The 22,160-nt window shown below is 34.7% G+C and overlaps 1 protein-coding gene and 1 long non-coding RNA gene across 12 annotated transcripts in view; one reads left to right on the top strand and one right to left on the bottom strand.

Annotated features, from left to right (window-relative positions):
• The window catches only part of NBEAL1 (neurobeachin like 1), a 236,515-nt gene that overhangs the window by 121,040 nt on the left and 93,315 nt on the right, over positions 1 to 22,160 (top strand). For all 11 annotated transcript variants that reach the window (XR_008914111.1, XM_056807892.1, XM_056807889.1 and 8 more), the window contains 7 exons: positions 55 to 157; positions 1,437 to 1,596; positions 4,340 to 4,498; positions 6,800 to 6,959; positions 7,882 to 7,970; positions 11,760 to 12,296; positions 20,587 to 20,762. Coding sequence is in view for 10 of the 11 variants with exons in the window: in XM_056807892.1 (XP_056663870.1) it covers positions 55 to 157; positions 1,437 to 1,596; positions 4,340 to 4,498; positions 6,800 to 6,959; positions 7,882 to 7,970; positions 11,760 to 12,296; positions 20,587 to 20,762 (1,384 nt within the window). In the remaining variant the exon portion in view is untranslated. The remainder of the gene's footprint in view (positions 1 to 54; positions 158 to 1,436; positions 1,597 to 4,339; positions 4,499 to 6,799; positions 6,960 to 7,881; positions 7,971 to 11,759; positions 12,297 to 20,586; positions 20,763 to 22,160) is intronic.
• On the bottom strand, positions 25 to 6,126 carry LOC130455884 (uncharacterized). The gene is made up of 3 exons (XR_008914112.1): positions 5,701 to 6,126; positions 3,384 to 3,434; positions 25 to 266 (listed from the first exon to the last, which is right to left on the bottom strand). It is a non-coding gene; the product is annotated as an uncharacterized LOC130455884 (long non-coding RNA).

The following is a 22,160-nucleotide window of genomic DNA, read 5'->3' as shown; positions in this document are numbered from 1 at the left end:
TTTATGAATTACTTTTTTCTTGGATGAATTTTTTAATAGTAAATTTTATTTTAGGTCACATACAATATATTTCCACCATTATCAAAGATAGTAGAAGGGCCTTCCGAAAGAAGTATGGTGTGCAATTTTTACTGGATACACTTCGAATTCATTATGGGTATGATCTTTGATTCTGTTTGTACAATATTCCTCCTTTACCTAAATTACTGGATTATTTCTCTTTTAACAGTTCTTTTATTTTTCATGGTTGTTTCTCATATCTTCAACTATTACCAGGAGATATAAAAGGAAAATAAAGTGATCCCAAGTTTGTTTGCAGAATTTAAGATGCTTTGACTAAGAATATAACTTCTCTTTAGCAAAGGTTAAAATGAATATAGTTATAAGGGGTATTGACCCTTATTAATTATTGGTATTGGTATTACCAATGGTTGATATTGATATGGACAGGCTCTTGAGTTGATCTTGGGTTTTTCAGTTAAAGAAAAGTGGCTGCTCAAAAGCAGTTGAAGAAAAACTCCTGCTCAGGCCGATTATGTAAAACGCTATTTATTATAAATAATAAAAGGTTGTATAAAATGGAAAGTAAAAGGAAAAATAGGTATTGATAAGAAAATATTTCCTATAACTAATAAATTCTAAATAAAATTCCTGAACCAATCCTCGCTGTGAGGGAAATCTTTGTGATTACTGAGTGATCCTTCTTGTTCTACATTATCTAACTAAATTCCCCAAAAATCTACCTTTCTATCCTAAATCTAAAATATAATTGTTATAGAATAAGCTGGATTTCTTCTCTCAGCTTAGATGTTCAAAGAGTTAATTTTTGGCCCAACTGTCTTTGGGGTCATTCTTTTCCCATCATACCTCTGAGATTTCGCTCTGTCTTGAATCCAGGTCATTCAAATTTAGCTGTCCATTTATCTATTACTCATAACAATATAGTAATGGAAGAAAAGATGACACTGCTTCTCCACTCTTTCTCCCCATTTTCCTGCATCTATTTATAATGTAGTTTTGTTTTGCTAAGTGGTTGGAGTCTAGATGGATTTTTCTAGTGAGAATGATTGGGACTGAAAAGCACTAGCACTTTCATTGTCTATCAAATGTAATATAGACTTTTGATACTGGCATTTAGGGCCCACAGAAAAGCATAGTTTGGGATCTCATTAAAACAGCAACAAGGGGCATTTGGGTAGCTCAGTGGATTGATAGTCAGGCCTAGAAATGGGAGGTCCTGGGTTCAGATTTAACCTCACACACTTCCCTAGCTGTGTGACCCTTGGCAAGTCACTTAACCCCTATTGCCTAGCCGTTACCACTCTTGGGTCTTGGAACCAATATGTGATATTGATTCTGAGATGAAAGTTAAGAGTTTTAAAAAACAATAACAACAGCAACAACAACACTTCATTTTCACTCTCTTACTTTTCTAGGAGTGGCTGTAAAGAGAGCAGTGAATTGTCTCCAGAAGATGTCCAGACAATAAGGACATCCTTGTATGGGTTGATCAAATACTTCTTGAGCAAAGGTGCTACTCAGGAAGAAATACAAAGCATCATGGGATACATAGCTGTTATTAATGAAGAGGAGCAGGTACTTTGAGATAAATTTATATAAGAGTTTGTATACTCAGATGGCAAGAGTAAATTGTATTTACTGTCATATTCAATTGAATGAAAAATTTTTAACCAGTGATTATGTAATGTCAGTTGTCTAAAACAGGTAATGTTATGCTTGACATTGTTAGCTAGGAGATAGAAAATAATGTCTTAGGAATAGAAATTGATTGGCAGCAACAACTAGGTCTGTCTTATCAGAAATTTCTTACTTTAAATGTGTTTTGATTAATCTGCTATTCAATTTATATGAACCTTTTATAGGTCATGAATAATCTGGAGATGCCAAAACCAAATTTTATGTTAGCATGGACTTCAAAGTATTCATTTAGAAGGCAAATTGTAAATTTCATTTGAGTTGTGCTTTATCTTATCCTTCAGACCTTGCACATTATCAATTCATTTATGTAGTGCTTACAATTTTTTCTTTAATATGCTTCTCATTTAATCCCCACGACTGAACTGTAGAGGGGAGATAATATCCCTTACAGATAAGGAAAATGAGGCTCACATCATTTTCTAATTGGACATGGCTTTAGAGCAGAGGTTATAAAGTTTTTTGTGTTGTGTACCTATGTGGCAGTCTGGTAAAGCCCACCTCTTCTCAGAACATTTTCAAATAAGCAAAACAAAAGAAAGCAATTGTACCAGATTATAGTCTTTAGAAAATTTAAAAAGCAAGTTCATGTACTCCTGGTTAAGAACCCTCCCACCTTAGTGCTTATTTGGACCAAAACCTCTTTATTTCATAAGTTTTGAAATTGTGGGTCAAAGTCATACATGTAATAAATAATAGAACAAAGACTAGAATACAGATCTTCTGACTTGAATTCAGTAATACCTTTTATGTATAAATTGTTGTATTAGGCACTGGAGATACAAATATGAAAAATAATATAATTTCTACTGTCAAGGAATCTGACAGGATAATAAAGGAATAAAATACATAGATCAGTTTTTACTGTATAAAGCTAAATGCCATCAGAGAATTAAAGGAGTTGAATGGCAATGTGAAAGTACTTTGGGAGAGAGGCCATTGTTCTGTCTAGTGTCATTTTAGTAATCTTTCTGTCTTAGTTACAATTCTTAAAACAGAATTGCAAGGACTAGGCAGTCAGGATTAAATGATTTGCCCAGGGTCACACTGCTAGGAAGGGTCTGAGGCCTGATTTGAACCCAAGTTCTTTGAACTCCAGTCCTGGCACTCTATTCACTATGGCTTCTAGCTGCTTATTTTCATAGTCTTTCAATTCTATAGCATATTACTACCAATTTGAATAAGCTATATAGGAGAAAATATTTTTACCCTTTTGTAATTATTATTTAATTTTTATTACCTACTCTATTGAGGAATAACCCTGTAATGGGATCTACCAGATGAATTAATTTTAGCAATTAGTTCTAGGGATTGTAAAATAATACAATTTCAAAATTGGAACCAGCAGATTTTCCCTTTTTCCAAAGTATTGACTCACAGCTAACCTCCTCTCTTGGACCCTTTGCATAGGCTATCCCTCCATGCTTCAAATGCATTTTCTTACCTCACCGTTTTAAAACCCTCAGTTTCCTCCAAAGTTTATTTCAGATGCCACCCCCTATGTAAGGTCTTTATTAATACTCCTCAACTGTTAATGCTTTTCCCTGAAAAAATTACTTTTATTTTATATATGTCTTTATATGTACAAAGGCAACTGGTATGGCATAATATATATAGTGCTGGGCTCAGAGTGAGACATGAATTCATATTTAAACTTGGATACTTACTGTGTCACCCTGGGCAAGGCATTTAAGTTCTCTTTGTCTTAGTTTCTTCACCTGTAACATAGAGGAAAATAATAGCACCTACTTCCCAGGGTGGTTGTGAGGATCTAATGAGATAATGGGAAAGTACTTACTTAGCACAGTGTGTGGCACCTAAGAGATGCTATATTAATCTTGTTTCCTTTCTTCCTATAGACCTTTGCAAACCTTAAAGCCCTCTATGGATCTTAGATTAGTAGCTATTATTATTTCCTGTTTTCTCCTTCAGTAAAATGTAAGCCCTTTGTGTGCATGAACTGTTTATTTTAGTTTTATCTCTGATTCCTCCAGGCCTCTCACAGTGGCATATAATAAGTACTTAATAAATATTATTGATTGGTTGAAGATAATCTGTCCCAATGGTATTATAAGAAGTTAGTGAAAAAAACTCTTCAGAGTGCTTTGTAACTGGAAGGTTAGATGCAGAAGCATGTATTGTTTTTCCATAGAGTGGGAAGGTTCAGTCAGCGAGGGCAATTGCTGATAAGCCACATTGTTAGACTTGGGTTTGAGGTTGTCTTAGACTTCTGATGAATGATCATGGTGTGAAGGAATAAGAAGGAACAGCACTCTTATTTGGTTTTGCTCAATTTTGCAAAATTAGTTTTGCTTCTCCGTCTCTTAGGAAGGGTGCAAATCATTGTATCTTCATCTGTCTTTATTTTCTCTTATTTCATTCTCTCCTTTTAGTTTTCCTTCCTACTTTTAATTTTCTTTTCAAATGGCAGTCTCAAGTTTGTCATCTTAAAAAATAAGTGCATGTTTAAAGAATGATGGAGAAACTTCATTTTTTCATACTACAGTGGTGTGATACTGTAGATTATGAAGAAATGCATTTTTTTAACCAAACACACTTGAAGAACTATTACATGGATTTTGATTTATTCAGATGTTTTACATGTTTTTGTTTTCTATTAAAGCTCTTTGGAATTTTGGATGTCCTCTTCAGTCTGCTTCATACCAGTCCAGCACGAGATCAGCTTTTCTTATTACTTTTTGAGCCAGGAAATGCTGATATACTCTATGTCTTGCTGTTAAATCAGAAATACTCTGACAGATTAAGAGAACTGATATTTAAGGTACTGTACATGCTGTGTGCTTGGGAACATGAAAATTTGTAGGGAAAATTTGAAGGAATTTATATGCAGCAAGAGCTACTTTTTTTTTTGGTGGTAATGATTCTAGAACATCTATAAGTAAAGCCTCTGAGAAAAATACATAAGGAGTTTATGTGTAGACATCTGTGCAAACAAGGAAAAAGGAAAAATACACACATTTGGATATAAAAATTAATTTCACTTAACAAGGAAATAAGGAAAAGAGGGAAGAGAAAAGGAAAAATCAAAGGGAGGAAAGAAAAAGGGTTTAAAAGGTTCAAAGCAGAATGAACTCTAAGGATGTAGAAAAATATTTATAGCTCTTTTAGGGATGGCAAAAATGGGAATCTGAGGGGGTGCCCATCAGTTGGAGAATGGTTGAACACATTATGGTATATGAATATAACGGAATATTTTTGTACTATAAGAAATGATGAAGAGAAACCTAGAAAGACTTATATGAATTGATGAGGACTGAAGTGAACAGAACCAAGATATCTGTTTCTTTAATGACAACAATATAGCAAAATCAAACATCTTTGAACCTCTTAAAAACTCTGATCATTATAATGTCCAACCACAGTTTCACAGGACTGATGAAACCTGCCACCCATCTCCAGATAGGGAGGTGAAAGACTCAGAGTGCAGAATGAGACATCTGCTGACACACACACATGCATATTCATACACATACATAGAAATTTGTTTTGCTGCACTATAAATATTAGTAACAGGGCTTGGGTTTTTGTTTTTGTTTTTTAAACTTTGTTCTCATTTGTGGCAGGGGTCAATGGTATAAGAAGCAAAAAAGTCAGATTTTTGTTGATCGAAAAAATTTAAATGATTAAAAAAAGGTTCTATGATTACTTAGTTCCAAATTCGTCTTTTCTCATACCCTAATTTGATGGTATCATTTGTATTCCTTTTCTGATTCTGTATCAAAAGTATCTTTTAATTTAATAAATGATTAGCTGTGAACTCTGGATTATTTGGAAATGTTTTAACTCTTTTGCCATTCTCCCAAATTGAAAGTTTTTCTTTTTTCACTGTATGACATCTCAGAATATTATTTTTCATAATACCGACAATATGCACTTAAAGCATTGGCTGACTCCACTCCCTTTTTAATAACAAAAAATAGATTAGTCATCCATATTTATAAAATTAATGGAAAGTAACCTAACCTCTTATCCATTTTGCCCAATTGCTTCCTTTGATATTATTAGAATGATACGAAGTCTCCTTGTGATTTCTTTGAATTGACTTCATCAAGATCATATTTTGGAATGAACAAAAATGGAATAGAGTACAGGATTTCAGAGTTTTGGGAGATCATTAATTTGATAACTTCTCTGAAATTTATAAAAGTTTGAATTGGATAGAGGGGGTGAGAGGAGTGTAATCAATAGGAATGGACAAAAGCGGAGTAAAACCTGAGAGTGAAAGAAGATGGATCCAGGAGAGGCAGATGGAACATTCAACTGGTGGAGGGGAGGGAGAATTGAGAATTCTATGGAAGATTCAAAAAGCAGAAACTGTTGGTCATTCCTCTTGATTACAGGAGGTACAAAAGTAGGATTATGTATATGTGTGTGTGTGTGTGTGTGTATGAAGGATTCTTTATGTTAGCCAGTCAACATGGTTCATTATAAATAGACATACTGGATGTAACACATAATTAAGGCATATTGCTATTATCTACAGTTTTTAATATATACCTTTACCCACTGAATTAGTATCAGTTCTAGGACAGAGGAGCAGCAAGGGCTAGGAAATCTGGAATAAGTGCCTTGCTGTCACTTCCCATTAACAAGTCCCAACCACAAGTCTGTTACCTTGTAACAAAGTACAGTTAAATAAAACAAATATTTCTGGTAACATGTGACATACTCATAGAATCATAGATTTAGGTGTGAAAAGGATCTTAGTGACCATGGAAACCAACTCCATCATTTAATACATGAGAAAAGGTTAGGTGATTTTCCCAGGATCATATAGTTGGTAAATGTACTGAGATGTAAATTCAGCTCTTCTTGGGTCTGAACCCAGCACCTTATCTACTATGTCTTCCATATTGCTTCTTTTTCCTTGCTTCTGTTCATTTCTTCTCTGCAAAGAGTGCAATAAATATTTCATCCATTCTGTCCTTTGAAGTTAAAACTGATAATTGTATTAATCTGAACTCTGTTTCTTTTGGTGTTATTTTCTTTTATGTTAGTGGGATTATTGAGCTTAAAGTTTTCCACAATGAGAACCAAAATATATTATTTTTGTTTCTTACAGATTACAGAGCAGATGCTGAAATGCACTAAAGTCTATGAACGTAGTAAACAACGTATTCGACTTAGAGATGTTGGTTATTCAGGACTGGGCCTCCTTCTGACTGAAGTACCAGTTAATGTTTCTCTTATTAAAAACCTTTTTAACCAAGTCCTAAATACAGGTATGGATAAAGGTGATGGTACATTTAAGGATTTCTCTTATTAATAACCCTTTTAGTATAGACTTAGTGATGAACTTAATGTTCTGCTTTTTAAAGACATCTCTGCATCATTAAATTGAAAGAAACTGGCTGAAGAATGAAGAATTTTGGGTGCACAGTAACTCAAGAAAGTTTTCCAAGTCATAGGGAATAATAATTGTTAGGAGGAGGAGTTTCCTACTCCCATCAAAATTAAATTCTTGAAGTTGAATAAGTTTAAATGTTGTTGAATAAGATTGTTGAATAAGTTGAATAAGAATGAAGTAATAAGATTAGAAATAGATTTGCTTTTGCTGAAATGTTTAATGATCCCTCAGATTACTTTATAAGGTTACATATATACACTCTATATTTTTTATTTCATTCAGTAATATTTTGCCTTTCTAAATGTAAATGAATGTGTGTACACAACTTGTAATCAATTAAGGAAAATGTATGAAAAACACTATATATTCCTTGAAGAAGCTTAAATTCTTAGGGATAAAATTAAATAATTCTCTTTTTCTATGGTTTCAGTTTTTGAGATATTTATTTTTACCTTATTGGGTATCTGTGTAGAATATTATCTTAAGCACTGGAAATTCAAAAAGGCATAAAATCTGGGTCCAGCTCTCAAGACACCACAGTCTAGCTAGGGAGATAAGGCATGTACCAGAAAAGATATATGTAAATTATAACATATCAAGTTATAAATGTGTGATGTAGAGACTATGTTGATATAAGAGTTCAGAGGAGGGAGTATTTGGGATAGTCCTACATTTTCATTAGACTATTTCTATATTTTTTATTTTATAAAAACAATCCTTCCATTTTTTATAAAACTGTTATTTGCATGTTTTTGGCCATCTTTTCATTTTATATGTAATTTTTTTCTCACCCACAGATACTGTTGTGAATTTCAAAGATTTGTTAGCTGTAATGTACATGTCTCATAAAGTGGATACACATGTCAGAGTGCCCATGTGCAGGAAGGTTAGTAAGCTTTCAAGCATTTTTGGAAATAACAGTAGTGTGCCATTAGTTTTTATGTTATGTTGGGTTGCTTATAGTTAGGATATCCTCAGCTTTTAACATTCACATATGAACTCTTAATGCCTTGAATGTTCTAAGGAATGGTTTAATTGTCTTAGTGTCAATTTCTCTAGGGAATTAATTTTTCAGAGTAGTAGGATCTCATTTTTTAAATGCTCCATTTTCTAGACTACTGAAAATTTTGTGGGAAAAATTCACCTACTTTCTGTGAAGTTTATTGCCAAGTTTTATAATCTACTATAGATTGAGTATATTGTGAATTTATAAGGAATGGTCTTGTTTTTTATATCATTATGCTAATTTTTTTGTCCCCCAGAACTAATTTTATGTAGTTTATGTCCTTTAAATATTGAACTTATGGGAATATTATTTAATCTTAATTTTATTTTCATCTCAAAAAAGATGAATGAATGAAAAAGTATTTATTAAATGTACACTATTTCCCAAACACTGGGCCCTAGGGATAAAAATTATTAAGTTGAAATAGTTCATGTCTTTAAGGAGTTTATATCCTAATGGGGAAACCATAGATATAGGAAAGCAGTGTTCAGGTTAGGGAGATTTGGACTGAATAGTCAACATTCCATTTCCATAAGCAATGTAGTATTGATTTGATTATTGTACATAGAGTAAGAAATTGTAGGGTTTGGGTGGAGGGTAGAGAATTATGCATAAATGTGGTGGCAGAATAGATGGAAAAATTACTAAATGGTTGGGGTGATTGACTATAAATGGGATAAAAAGCACTGAACCTGAGCCCAAATAGATATTGTGGCCTGAGAAAAGTTTGTATTCACTCACCAGGCAAGCCAGCTTATCTTTGGCATTATAGTTCCAAAAATGAATGGATTAACTTTCTTAGGAACTGTATTTTCTTTTTTTTTAATACATATTTTAAAAACTTTATTTAATTTAGAATATTTTTCCATAGTTACATGATTCATGTTTTTTCTGTCCCCTCCCTTCGCCCCCTCTCATAACCTATGAGCAATTCCACTGGGTTTTGTATGTATCATTGATCAAGACCTATTTCCAAGACCTATTTTCATGTTGATGTTTGCAATGGGGTGATTGTTTAGAGTCTACATCCCCAACCATATCCCCAATGAACCATGTGACCACGCAAATGTTTTTCTTCTGTTTCTACTCTATTCCCACAGTTCTTTCTCTGGATGTGGATAGCGTTCTTTCTCATAAGTTCCCCCAGAATTGTCCTGGATCATTGCATTGCTGCTAGTAGTGTAAAGATTAAAATTTAGGGAAACTGAGGCATGTAGAAATTAGTTTCTCTCTGCAAGGAGTATTATATTTTTATGAGGTTTATTAAAGATTAAGGATTAAAGAAAATACAGGATAAGAAAAACACGTGCTTAGGCCAGAGGCCTAGACAAGATTATCTCACATCATGAAAGAGACGTGTCTGCTCCAAAACAGAAGTCCAAAAAGAGACCCCTCAGTAGGCAGAGAACTACTTTAAATAATCATTTGTGTTCTCACCCAAGCAAGAATTCAGGGTAATTATAAAGCATTCTGGGGAAGTGGAGCAAAGGATTCTGGGGATTGGAGTCCTGGATTCAAGTCTATTTTTACAGTAGAGAAGTCCATTACATTCGATTGTACCTCAGTGTATCAGTCTCTGTGTACAATGTTTTCCTGGTTCTGCTCCTCTCACTCTGCATCATCAATTCCTGGAGGTTGTTTCAGGCCCCATGAAATTCCTCTACTTTATTATTCCTTTGAGCACAATAGTATTCCATCACCAACATATGTACCTATGTGTAGTTTACTTAAATTTAGTTAGCCTAAATCTTGATAAGACATTTACTAAAGTGTCTCATGTTCATCTTATGGAAGAGGTTGGAAAGAGGAGTTAGAAAATGATAGTATAATTAGATTAACTTGGAACTGATTGAATGGGCAGACTCACAGTATAAGTTATTCATGGTTCAGTGTTAGCTTGGATAGTTTCCAGTGGAGAGACCCATGGATTTGTGCTTGGTCCAGTTTTATTGAACACTTTTTATCATTGACTTGATAAAGGTACAAATGGCATAGTTATCCAATTTACAGATGACCCAAAGCTGGGAGAGAGAATTAACTTACTGAAAGACAGAATTGGGATCCAGTAAGCACTGTTTTTGGAAAACTAACCTTTGTAGGATAGAATGGTAAGGACTGAGCAAGGAGGACACTTTTAATTAATCATTGAAATAAACTAGGAGTTACTGTTTTTTCTTTTACACTTTCAGTGATCTTATCAGCTCCTTTGGGTTCAGTTTTCTCTGTTCAGGTGACATATCTCTATCATCTCCTTCCTGATCTTCCACATTACCAGATACTTACTAGGCATCTCAAACTCAAGATATCCCAAATTCATTCATCTCTAACTATATAATTTCCCCCCTCCTCCCACTTTTGCTCTTAACTTCTCAGTTTCTGTTTTCCTTCTAGTCATCTAGTTAGGTTCACAGTCTTAGACTTATACTTGACTCTTTACTATCCTTGATCTCTCATATCCCCTGAGTTTCCAGCTTTTATTTATTCCTCTTCTATAACATCTCTCTCACTTTTCTGTTCCTTCTCTCCACTCATTCAGCCATCACCATAATTTTGTCCCTCATCATCTCATTTAAACTAGTATAAAAGACTTACTATTGGTCTACTTGCATCCAGGCTTACTTTTCTTCCAAATCGACATTTAAATCTGACTATGTCATTCCCTTGGTTAAGAAGTTTAAGTGGTTCTTCTGTTGGCTCAAGGATAAAATATAAAATTTTCTCTTTGGCATTTTAAAGCCCTTTATAATCTGACTCCTACCTTGTATTACTTTCTATCCTCACCTACACACACTACTTTTTGGCCAAAGTGACCTATTTGTTCTTTCCTACATATTATATAGTATCATCTACCTCTGCCTTTGCATAAGCTTTTTCTTATGCCTGGAATGCTCATTTTTTTCATTTTTGCTCTGTGAATTCCTAAATTTTCTGAAGAATTATCTCAAGTTCTGCTTCCTATTAGAGATGTTTTCTGATTTTCCTAGTTCTTCCCCTTTCCTCAGAATTATTTTTTATTTATTATGTATGTATCATTGTATTTTCTCTCCTTTCCTCACCCCTCATTGAACCCAAGATTTCAGATGGGAAATTCTTAATAAATGTTTAAATTGTTGAATTAGGACTGATAAAGATTTAGGTAATAGGTAGTTGCTAAGCATGGCAAGGAAGAATATATATGAAAAAAACATTATTCCAAAGAAAGAATTGAAAAGTCTTCCTTAATAGATTGCATCTGGTGAATGAAGAGGTGGGAATATTCAAAGTAATTTTCACTTCTGGTGAGTGACTGGTGAGATTAACAAATATCATTTATTCACAGGGAAATTTTGGGGAATGGGGGATGAAAATGATTATCTTGGCATATATTCACCATGTTAGTTTTGCTGTGTTAACTTGGGTGTGTTCTTGACACAGTCTATTTAAATTTCTTAATAAAGTAAATTTGTGCAAGCATACTGTACTTTATAGCAAGAAATAACTTGATTTTGTTATATTTAACTATATATCACAATCCTATAATTTAACATTTCACATTAAATTCATAAATTGAGTTTCTTATGTTGAATATTAGGATTCATTTTTTTTAATCCTAAAAACTTAAACTAGGATTAGTAGATTATTATGGCAGTATAATATACATTGTGATGTTTCCTTCTAATCCTTTTGCAGGTTTTACAAATTTTGCAGACCCAACCAGATGCAGCCCAACATATTTCTCAACAAGTAGGATGGCAAGAGACCTTGGTTAGACTTTTTCTAAAATTAAATTTTGTAACTGGAAATGAACTTAAGCACAACAGGGCTGATATTATGAAGGAAGAAAACAAAAAAAATGCCCCTGAAGATCTAAAGAAGCTCTGTGATGAAAAGGGAGAAGGGGAGAAATTGAACTCCTTTTACTTAGCTGCTGCAACTTTTGATCCATGGTGTTTGGAGGAAAGACAGTCTCTAGACTCTAATGATATCTCAGTATCAGAAAATCAAGAACTGTGGCTTAATGATTCTTCACATTTGAGTTTGGATCTTACTGGGATTGATTCACTGGAATTAAGTGATAGTGGGAGTCAAATGCCAGACAGTTTGCCCAGCACACCATCTCCTATAGAATGTTCTTCTAAAGCATTTTCTGTGCAGCTTGACAAGGAAAGCAGCCTTACAAATGACATGGGATTCATTGATGACCTTTCATTACTTGACAGTCAAGAGGTAAAAATTATTTTTTTCTATCTAAATACTTTTTTTGTGGACAGAAATAACATTTGGATATTACTTATATTTTATAATATTTTATTTAATTATTTCTGATCTTGAAATAAATGTGGCAAATTGCATTCATTTTTGCTGTGAGATTCAAATGAGATAATGTATGTAAAGCACTTTGTAAAACTTTTAAGTGCTACAGATACAGAAATATAAGCTATTATTTCATATAAACATATGTTAATACATAGAATACATATTCTCCTTATCATGAGCCCAGAAATTTAAGTCATAGTTTACTTGTTATATTAATAAATGGCACAACACCTGGCACAAAGTAGGCCCTTAACATATGTTCTTTGTCCTAAAAATCCATCCTTTTTAGTTGTCCCTACTAGCTTTTGTTCTATATCCCTTGAGAAAACTATCTTTATACTAAGTGCCTCTACTTCTTTTCCTCTCATTCTCAAACCTTCTGTATTATGAAATTGTCCCCTCCAAGGTTACCAGAGATTTCTTAGTTGCTCAATCAAATAGACTTCCAAATCCTGATCCTCCTTGACCTCTCTACAGTGCTTGGCACACTTGATCAACTTCTCTCCTCTTTTTTTGGTTATTTTAGTTATTTTGACCTTACTGCTTCCTGTTTCTGCTTTTACCTGTCTGATTTGTTCAGATCTCTTCTGGGCCCTAATCTCTTCTCCCTCTCCATTTCTTCTTGCTTGGTGATTTTATCAGCTCTCCTGTGTTCAGTGATTTATCTGTATCCTTAACCCAAGTCTCTCTCTCCTAAGCTCCAATCCCACACTAACTTTTTGAACATTACAAAATGGTTGTGCAAGAGGCATGTCAAACTCTGCATGTCCAAAAGAGAATTCATTATCCTTATTCAGACCTCCAAACCTTTCCTTTTCCCAGCTTTACTATTACTTTTAAGGGCACTATCATCTTCTCAATTACCCATACCCCCAATTTCAATGGCCCTCTTGACTTATCACTAAAATTTACTTTATCCATTCTGTTGTTAGGTGATACCATTTCTATCTTCACAAATATGTTCCCTTTTTTTCACTTACACAATTACTATCCTAATTCTAGTCCTCTCTTCGCTTGGACTAGCACTAGGGTTCTAATCGGTTTCCCTTCTCCAAGCCTGTTACCATTCTAGTCCATCCTCTACTTAAATACCAAGCTTATGCCTGTATGTGTCATTTCTCTACTTACCAAACTCAGGTAATTTCCCAGTACCTCCATGAACAAATTTACATTCCTCTGTTTGGCATTTAAAGCCCTTCACAATCTTTTTCCTTCCTGATTTTCCAACATACTTATAATTTACTCCACTCTAAGTGTTTTACACTACAATAACATGCCCACTTGCTGTTCTTTTTCATGACACTCCATCTTCCAACTCTATTCTTTTGAATTGGCTGCCTCCTTCCCCATAACCTCCACATCTAAGTTTCCCTTGATTTCTTCAAGAATCAGCTCAACTCAAGGAGACATTTTTGACTCTTCCTTATCCCCATCCCTACTCACTGGTAGTGCCTTCCTTTGGCTCTTATCACTCATCTACTCATCTATACATATACATATAATTACTTACATATTGTTTCAACTATAAGATTTTAAACTCCTTCAAGGAAGGATTTTACCTTTTTTTATTTTTGTATTCTTAGTTCTTGGCAAAATGCCTAAAAATAGTAAATGCTCAATAACTGACTTGTGCATTAGCAGTTTCCTTTTAGATTAAAATTGGGTATGTACTTTTTTTTTTAAACAATGTTTTTCAGAGTTACATAGATGGATCGAACATTTGTTAAAATTGTACTAAGTGTTGGGAGTACAAATGCAAGAGAAAAGAAAGCTAATCTCTTCCCTCAGAGAGTTTATATTGTAGTGGGGGAAGAAAACACTTAAAAGGGAGCTGAAAATCTGGGAACTTGGGAAGCAGTCAAGTTACTTGTTCAGGGACAAGGTGCAGAGGTAATTGGGAATGTTGTGATCTAGTCTAGGTTTGAAGAGAATATAATGGTTTATATTGGTGCTTCCTCAAATGGACATTTGTGGAGAAACTTGCCCATCAGAGGAAGAAGTCTTAGGGTGGTAGGCATTATTATCATTAATTTATTTTACAACGTTAAGCAATTCATATTAAATTAAAAGTTATTCCTTATGTAGTAGTTTTTGGCTATTCTCCCGACATGTATTTATGGTTTGGGAACAATGGCTAATTTCAGCCTCATTTTGAATTATATGAGAGTCACTACAAGAGACTATATGCCTAACATGAATTTCTGTGCCCCTACCAGTATGCTTCCATTTACAGCCTTCCATTAGATTCAATTAGCTCTTAGCAAAGGTATTTATAAAAGGCATAGTAGAGCCATTAGGGACAAAATATTTCTCCCTTAAACTTTGGTCAAACTATCTCACAAATTAAAGAGTAGCCTCAAATTTTTATAGTATAATGATTGTGGAGAACATATATAGTTATACAAAACAAAAGGAAAAAGTCACATCACAGTTCCTGATATTGTAGGGCCTGAAAGAATTTTATTCCTTCAAAGAGTTCTCTCATCTCTTGGTTACAGTCTTGTTGGGATGTTTTGCTCTGGTAGGTTTAATAAGTATCTGAATCCAGATCTTTCTGACTTCAGGTTTAGCAGCCTCTGTAAATGACAAGATTTTACAATTTTACACTGAAGGATTCTTTACCATAATACAACTGGTAGGTGGTAATCTAGCATCTGCTTAAAGAACTCCAGGAAGAGAGAAACCATAACCACTAAAGGCACCCCACTTTGAACAGATTTAATGTTAGGGAGTTTTCCTTAAATCAAGTGTAAATTGGTGGTTTTTTTAAAACTATTACTTAAATCTCTTGGTTGTGCTCCTTGGATTAATTAGAACAAATCTAATAATCTCCAAGCTAAACATGCCCCACCCCATTACTTCAATCAGTCCTTGACAAACACCTTTACCTTCTAGTTACCCTTATCTGGATACTCTCTAATCAGTCAATAAATATTTATTAAGGGCCTACTATGCATTAGGCATTGTGATTAGGACTGGGGGTACAAATACAAATAAAAACAAAGACAACACCTGCCCATCAAAGAATTTACAATGTAATCAGGGAAGAGAGAACATAAAAGTAATATGAAAATTGGGAGAGAAAGGGAATCTTTCTGGAAAGTTATGGTAAGTCAGATGGTGTTGAGAAGGGCAGAATATAGTGGCAGTAGAAGATAAGACCAAGGTGGTACACCTAAGTGAATGGAAGAATGGTAGAGCTTTACATAAGAGTAGGGGAATTTGTAGGCAGGATCCATTTGAGGGAAAATAAATTGAAGTAATTTTTAGGTATGTTGAATTTAAGTTATTTTTGAGACATCCACTTAAAATTTTTTTTTTTTAATTTAGTCAACTTAGGACATTATTCCTTGGTTACAAGAATCATATTCTATCCCTCCCTCCCCTACCTCCACCCTTCCTGTAGCCCACGCACAATTCCACTGGGTATTACATGTGTCCTTAATCAGAACCCATTTCCATGTTGTTGGTGTTTGCACTAGGATGATCATTTTGAATCTACATCCCCAATCATATCCACCGCGACCCATGTAATCAAGCATTTGTTTTTCTTCAGTGTTTTTACTCCCACAGTTTTTCCTCTGAATGTGGATAGTGTTCTTTCTCATAGATCGCTCCTGGTTGTTGAGGATCACTGCATTGCCACTAATGGAGAAGTCCATTACATTTGATTGTACCACAGTGTATTGGTCTCTGTGTACAATGTTCTCCTGGTTCTGCTCCTTTCGCTCTGTATCACTTCCTGGAGGTTGTTCCAGTCTCCATGAAATTCCTCCAGTTTATTATTCCTTTGAGCACAATAGTATTCCATCACCAACATATACCACAATTTGTTCAGCCATTCCTCAAATGAAGGGCATCCCCTCATTTTACAATTTTTTGCCACCACAAAGAGCACAGCTGTGCATATTCTTGTACATGTATTTTTCCTTATTATCTCTCTGGGGTACAAACCCAGCAGTGCTATGGCTGGATCAAAGGGCAGACAGTCTTTTAGTGCCCTTTGGACATAGTTCCAAATTGCCCTCCAGAATGGTTGGATCAATTCACAACTCCACCAGCAATGAATTAATGTCCCTACTTTGCCACATCCCCTCCAGCATTCATTACTTCCCTTTGCTGTCATGTTAGCCAATCTGCTAGGTGTGAGGTGATACCTCAGAGTTATTTTGATTTGCATCTCTCTGATTATAAGAGATTTAGAACACTTTTTCATGTGCTTATTAATGATTTTGATTTCTTTAACTGAAAATTACCTATTCATGAGACATCCACTTTTAAAATGCTCCGTAGATGTGATGAAGGTTTGAACCTTATAGCAGAGATTGGGGCCTAGATATATAAATTAGTGAGTCATCTTCCTATATATAGATGATAATTAAATCCAAGAGAGTTATGAAGACATTAAGAGATGATTACTATAAAGCAATTTAATACAACTTGGGGTTCAAATAGCATTGGGGTTAGTGCTTATAGAAGGTGATACTTGAGCTGCCTCTTGATGGAAGAAAGATATTCTGTCAGAAAGATCTGAAGAGGGTGTACATTCTAGGTTTGGGGATAAGGATGAGCAATACCTGAAAAGTCACAGTGAGGTGATGAGAGATGGTGTATTTTGTATGAGGAACAGAAGACTTTGACTGGATTCCAGAGTAAGGGAGGGGAAATTATGGCCAGTGAAGCTGAAATGAGATTAGGTCCAGGTGATGATTTAAAAACCAACTGGGAAGTTTATATTGGATCTGTGAGTGAAAAATTCCCTACCCCTTATATGAGGATTAGAGTTTAATATTAGCAGTAGTATTGAGTTCATCGTAATTATTATTCTAAGATAGTTAAATAATATTAGTATAAGTGATGACTTTAGTAGGCCTTTTGTGATTATTTTAGTATAAGTTTTTAAGGTTTTGAATTAAGTAAATAACTACTTTAGCATAGATAATAATTTCTAGTATAGGCCTCAGTTTGGGGCCTTAGCCTTAAAATTGTTATATCATGCACCCTCAGCAATAATTATCATCTTGAACTTGTGATTCAGTATATGTCACTAGGTCTGACCCTCAGTTCAAAGCCTGGTACCACCCAGCACCACCCACTCTTATCATTTACGTCAGTAGTCCAGGCTTCCCTGCCCTCCCCTCCTTGTCTATCAAATGATTTTTTAAACCATCATCAAATGACTTCTTCTACCAATCAGAATTATTTTCCTAGTTGCTTCAATCAATGAACCTTGCTTCTGCATGTCACTATTTTTAGATGCATATAACTATTGTCTTGAACTGTTTTTAAACTGGTATATAGTTGTCTAATTCTTTGGGGATAAAAGAAGTCCTCTCATAATAGTTGGGGTCTTTTGGTCTTGACTAGAAGTCCAGCTTTATTGTGAGACTGACTATCTCCCAATAAACCTATTTCTTTTTGACTTGGAGATTTTGATTCTCTTATTTGTGTTCTTGTGCTTAGAAATTGCATAACAGATCATAGAGCAATAGGTGATCATTGGAGTTGTCTGGGAAGGGGAGTGATTTGGCCAGTTCAGACAGTCTAAAGGAAGATCACTTTGGCCACTTTGTGAACAGATTTAGGACAAGGTGCTCAATTAGAAGACTACTGAAATATGGCAGGAGGTGATGAGAGTCTGAATTGAGGTGCTAGCTATGTCAGTGGGGAGAATGAATTAAAAGAAAGCTAGAGAGATAGAAATGGTAAGAACTGACAAATGAATTGATTTTTGTGGTAAAGGAAAAATTCAAGATAATGTGAATGTTAATGAACCTAGAAGACTAGAAGAATGGGGAAGCTCTTTAGGGAAATGGGAAGTTGGGAAGGAGAAAGTTAAGAGTGAAGGCAGTAATTTCAGTTTTGGTCATGTTGGGTTTGAGATGTATACTAGGCATCCATTCTGAAAAGTCTAGTAGGTGATTGGTGACCTGGGACTGAAGTTGTGGGGAGAGTTTGAGGCAAAATGTGTGTTTATCTATGATTCGTCTGTATACAAATGACAAATGAACTCTATGGGTCATTGAGAGACAGTGAAAAGAGGGAGAAAAGGAGGCACAGGACAGAACCCTGAAGTATATGCAGTTAGGGGACATATGCAGGATAAACCAGCAAAAAAAGCTGAGGAGTACATAGAGAGATAAGAGGAAAACCAGGCAACAGTAGTATCATCAAAACCTAGAAATGATAGAATATTCAGATCAGCAAAAGAGAAATAACTTATTAAGGTTAAACATTGAGTGAACTGGAATAAATTGAGATGCAAACTGGTCAGAAGCAGTTGCCAACTATTGTCTATAACAGTGTCCTTTTTACATACCAAATGACTCTTTTAGCCCTCTTGATCTAATACCTAAAGGAGCTCAGTCTAGGTTATGACAGTATCATATATGGAATTATAAATATTATATGTAATTGTGTATTATAAGTATATACTATATATTTTATATGAATTTTAAAAAATCCTCCTTTGTTGATTTTAAACTCTTGGAGAGTATGGTCTGTGACTTGTTAATCTTTGTGGCTCTTCCCAACTCTGAGACAGTTCTGCCTTTCATAAAGTGTGCAGGCAATAAATGGTTAATGTTGAATGAGTGAACAAATGCCACCTCACTTCTGTTACAGTAAAACTAAAATTTACCAGAGAACATGCTTCATTTTCTCCTTCCTGCCATCTTTTTATTTTTATTTTTTTGGTACTGAAAGTGTTTGAGATCAATTCATATTTTTCTTGGATGTTTTGGATGTAGCAATATTGACTGTTATCATCTTCTGAGTTTGTGTTTTGGTTTTCTCTATCACCAAAATAACTTTCTATGTTGTGTTTCTTTTTTTGCTGTTTGCTCATTTTCTTTTCTTTTAACTTAAAAAAACTTTTAAAAGTTGGTCTCTGTTCCTGTAGTGAAAGGAGCACTATTGCATGTCTCAGGTTCCTTGTGCAGATGCCTTGGATCCTAAGTTTTCAGTTCTTCCAAAAGGATCTAAGGAGAGATGTGTTTAATACTCTCCATAGCAAAGTTGTTTGGAAGGTGTAATTTGGTAGAGATCAGGTAAATATTTGTACTTTCTCTGCCTGAGTAGCCTTTAAAAAAAAAAAACAAAACTCTTACCTTCTGTATTAGAATCAATAGTGCGTATTGGTTCCAAGGCAAAAGAGTGGTAAGGGCCCTAAGAATTGTCTGTTTTATGCAGCCAAACTCTAGCCTGCTTACCGTGGGAGGTGGGGATCCTACCCTGCAAGTTAAAACACCAGATTTGGGGCTGAATCTACATTTTTCTGGGATGGTCACTGTGATGAAGAGTCAATAAGTTTGGATACCTCCCCAAAGGAAAGAATGATGCAGTTGCTACTTGCAAGAGAGTGCCATGCCACCATTATCATTGTATGCTCTCACAGTGATTAACCCTGATGAGGTAAAAGAAAATTTTGTGAATATAGCATTCCAAAAGAGGACAAGCTTGTAATTCTAGGTGACTTTAATGCCAAAGTAGGTACAGACTAATCAGATACGGCAAGTATTCCTTGGAGGAATGGAGTTGGAAACAAACAGCAGTGGTCATGTAGTACCAAACACTTGTGTATCTCATGATCTTCTCATCACCAACACCCAAATGCAATAAACTTCATGCATGCATCCTCAAAGCAAACATTGGCTATGCCATTGTGATGAGAAGAGACAGACAGGATCTGAGACAATGTGTGATGCAGAGGGCGGAACTGATCAAAGGGTTATCCTCTCCAAGTTAAATATTTACATTCAACAAAAGCAGTGGCCCCAAAATAAGACATCTATCAGAAAATTTAATGTCAACAGATTAGTGCTTCTTGATGCCCAAAGAGTTTACTGCTGACTTGGAAGGAAAAATGTACATTTGCTTAAAAATCTATTTAATGGAGCAAAGACTATTTTTCAGCTTTTTTTGTATCCTCATTACTTAGCATGGTGCCTGACACATAGAGAGCATTAAGTGTTTATTGACTGACAAAAGGAGCAATTTTAATATCGTTAGACTGTCTGCTGTGTTTTATTGAAAGTATCATATGCAATTATATTTTTTATTAACCTTTTAAATAAAAATGCAAGGAAATAAATATGTATATTTATTTTTTATAAGTTCTATATATGTTTATATATATATATGTATATATATATAAAATAGAACAATTTTTAACTGTTTAGCTTTGTCTTTTTCCCCTCAGAGATGTGAGGAAGAGCTTCTACAATTAATGACAAGCATTCTGAGTTGTGTTATGTGGAGAGGACTAGAAAGGACAGATGATGCTGCTTGGATTGAAAGGGGCCAAGTGCTTTCTGCTCTGACTAAACCAGGAATCTCCAGTGAGCTACTGAGATCTCCAGAGGAAATAAAACTGTGGTAAGCAATCAAGAACTGATTTCTGTCTCAATGGACTATATTTCATAACTATATCCTATGTATTAAGCAAATGTTTATCTTTACTGTCTGTACAAGGGGAAAAAAAAAGAAAAAATCATGGAGAGAGATTTAGTTCCCTAGAGGTTCTTGGCTGCTTAACTCTTTCCTCTGTGATTCTGTGGCATTTAGAATGGGATCTTTTTCAAAGGGGATATGACAGCCAAGAGAGGTCTCAAAACCATGATACCCGATGATCAATCAGATGAATTGGGAATGTTCAGGCAGATGGAAACACTTACTAGAACATGATTTTTGTTTCTCATAAAAGTATTCTGCAGAAAAGAGAACAAATTTTGTTCTGTTTGGCTCAAGAGAGTAGATTTTTAGTACCAGTAAGTAAAAACTGCTCAAAAGCATGTTTCAGCTCTGTGAGAGGAAGAACATCCTGACAATTAGTGTTCCAGAATGGAATAGCCTGCCTGGGACAATAGTTCCCCAGTATTATACAGGATATTGTTCAATGATGACCTTCTGCCTAACTGTGCATAGCTAGCATTTATATAGCCCTTTCCATTTTTCAAATCCTTTACAAATATTGTCTTTAATTTCTTTTCAGCTCTATAGTGTGGCTTCTGACCTCCTCAGTTAACTAAAAGTGCTCTCTCTAAAATTACTGTCAGTCTCTCAGTAGCCAAGTCCAGTGACCTTTTCTCAGATCTCATCATTCTTGAACTTTCTGTAGCTTTTGGACATTTTTCATGACCTTCTTCTTCTTGATATCCTTATATTTCTAGGTTTTTAGGACATTCCACTGTTTTTTGTTCCATTTACATTATTGTGTATATATATGTATTTCTCATATATATTATAAATTATATTTATATTGTTTTCTTGGCTTTGTTGCTCTACATCAGTCCATATAGATCTTTCCATGCTTCATCACACACATTGTTTCTTTTTGTTTTGTGTGTGTGTGTGCCAATTTTAAATAGATTTTATTCTCCAAGACAAGAATTGCATTTTTTACTTGTTTATAGTACTGATACAATTTAACATGGTTCTCTTCTCTCACTCTGCACACACTCAAGTTTTCAGAATTCACAGATTTATATAGTAAGCTTAAATGTTACCTTTTAAACTGCTACTGCCTTGGTTACAAATTTGAGTCCTTTGGTTTTTGGAAAACCATGTGGAACACACTTTCTTCTGGTGCATTTAGTTGATTTCTTCCATGATGGGTCTGGAAGAAGTATGTCCAGATGGTATTGTTCCTTTCTCTGGGAACCCATACAGCAGGCATGCCCCACTACACTCTGGTACAGTTGAGTAATGATGGGATTTGAAATAACAAACTGAAATAATTGTTTCTAGAAAGATACCTGATGGTAATGGGATTTT

Source organism: Monodelphis domestica, chromosome 8 (assembly GCF_027887165.1).
Source record: "Monodelphis domestica isolate mMonDom1 chromosome 8, mMonDom1.pri, whole genome shotgun sequence".
Lineage (NCBI taxonomy): Eukaryota > Metazoa > Chordata > Mammalia > Didelphimorphia > Didelphidae > Monodelphis > Monodelphis domestica.
The sequence above is the reverse complement of the archived record's forward strand: the minus strand, read 5'-3'. Positions and strand labels throughout refer to the sequence as shown.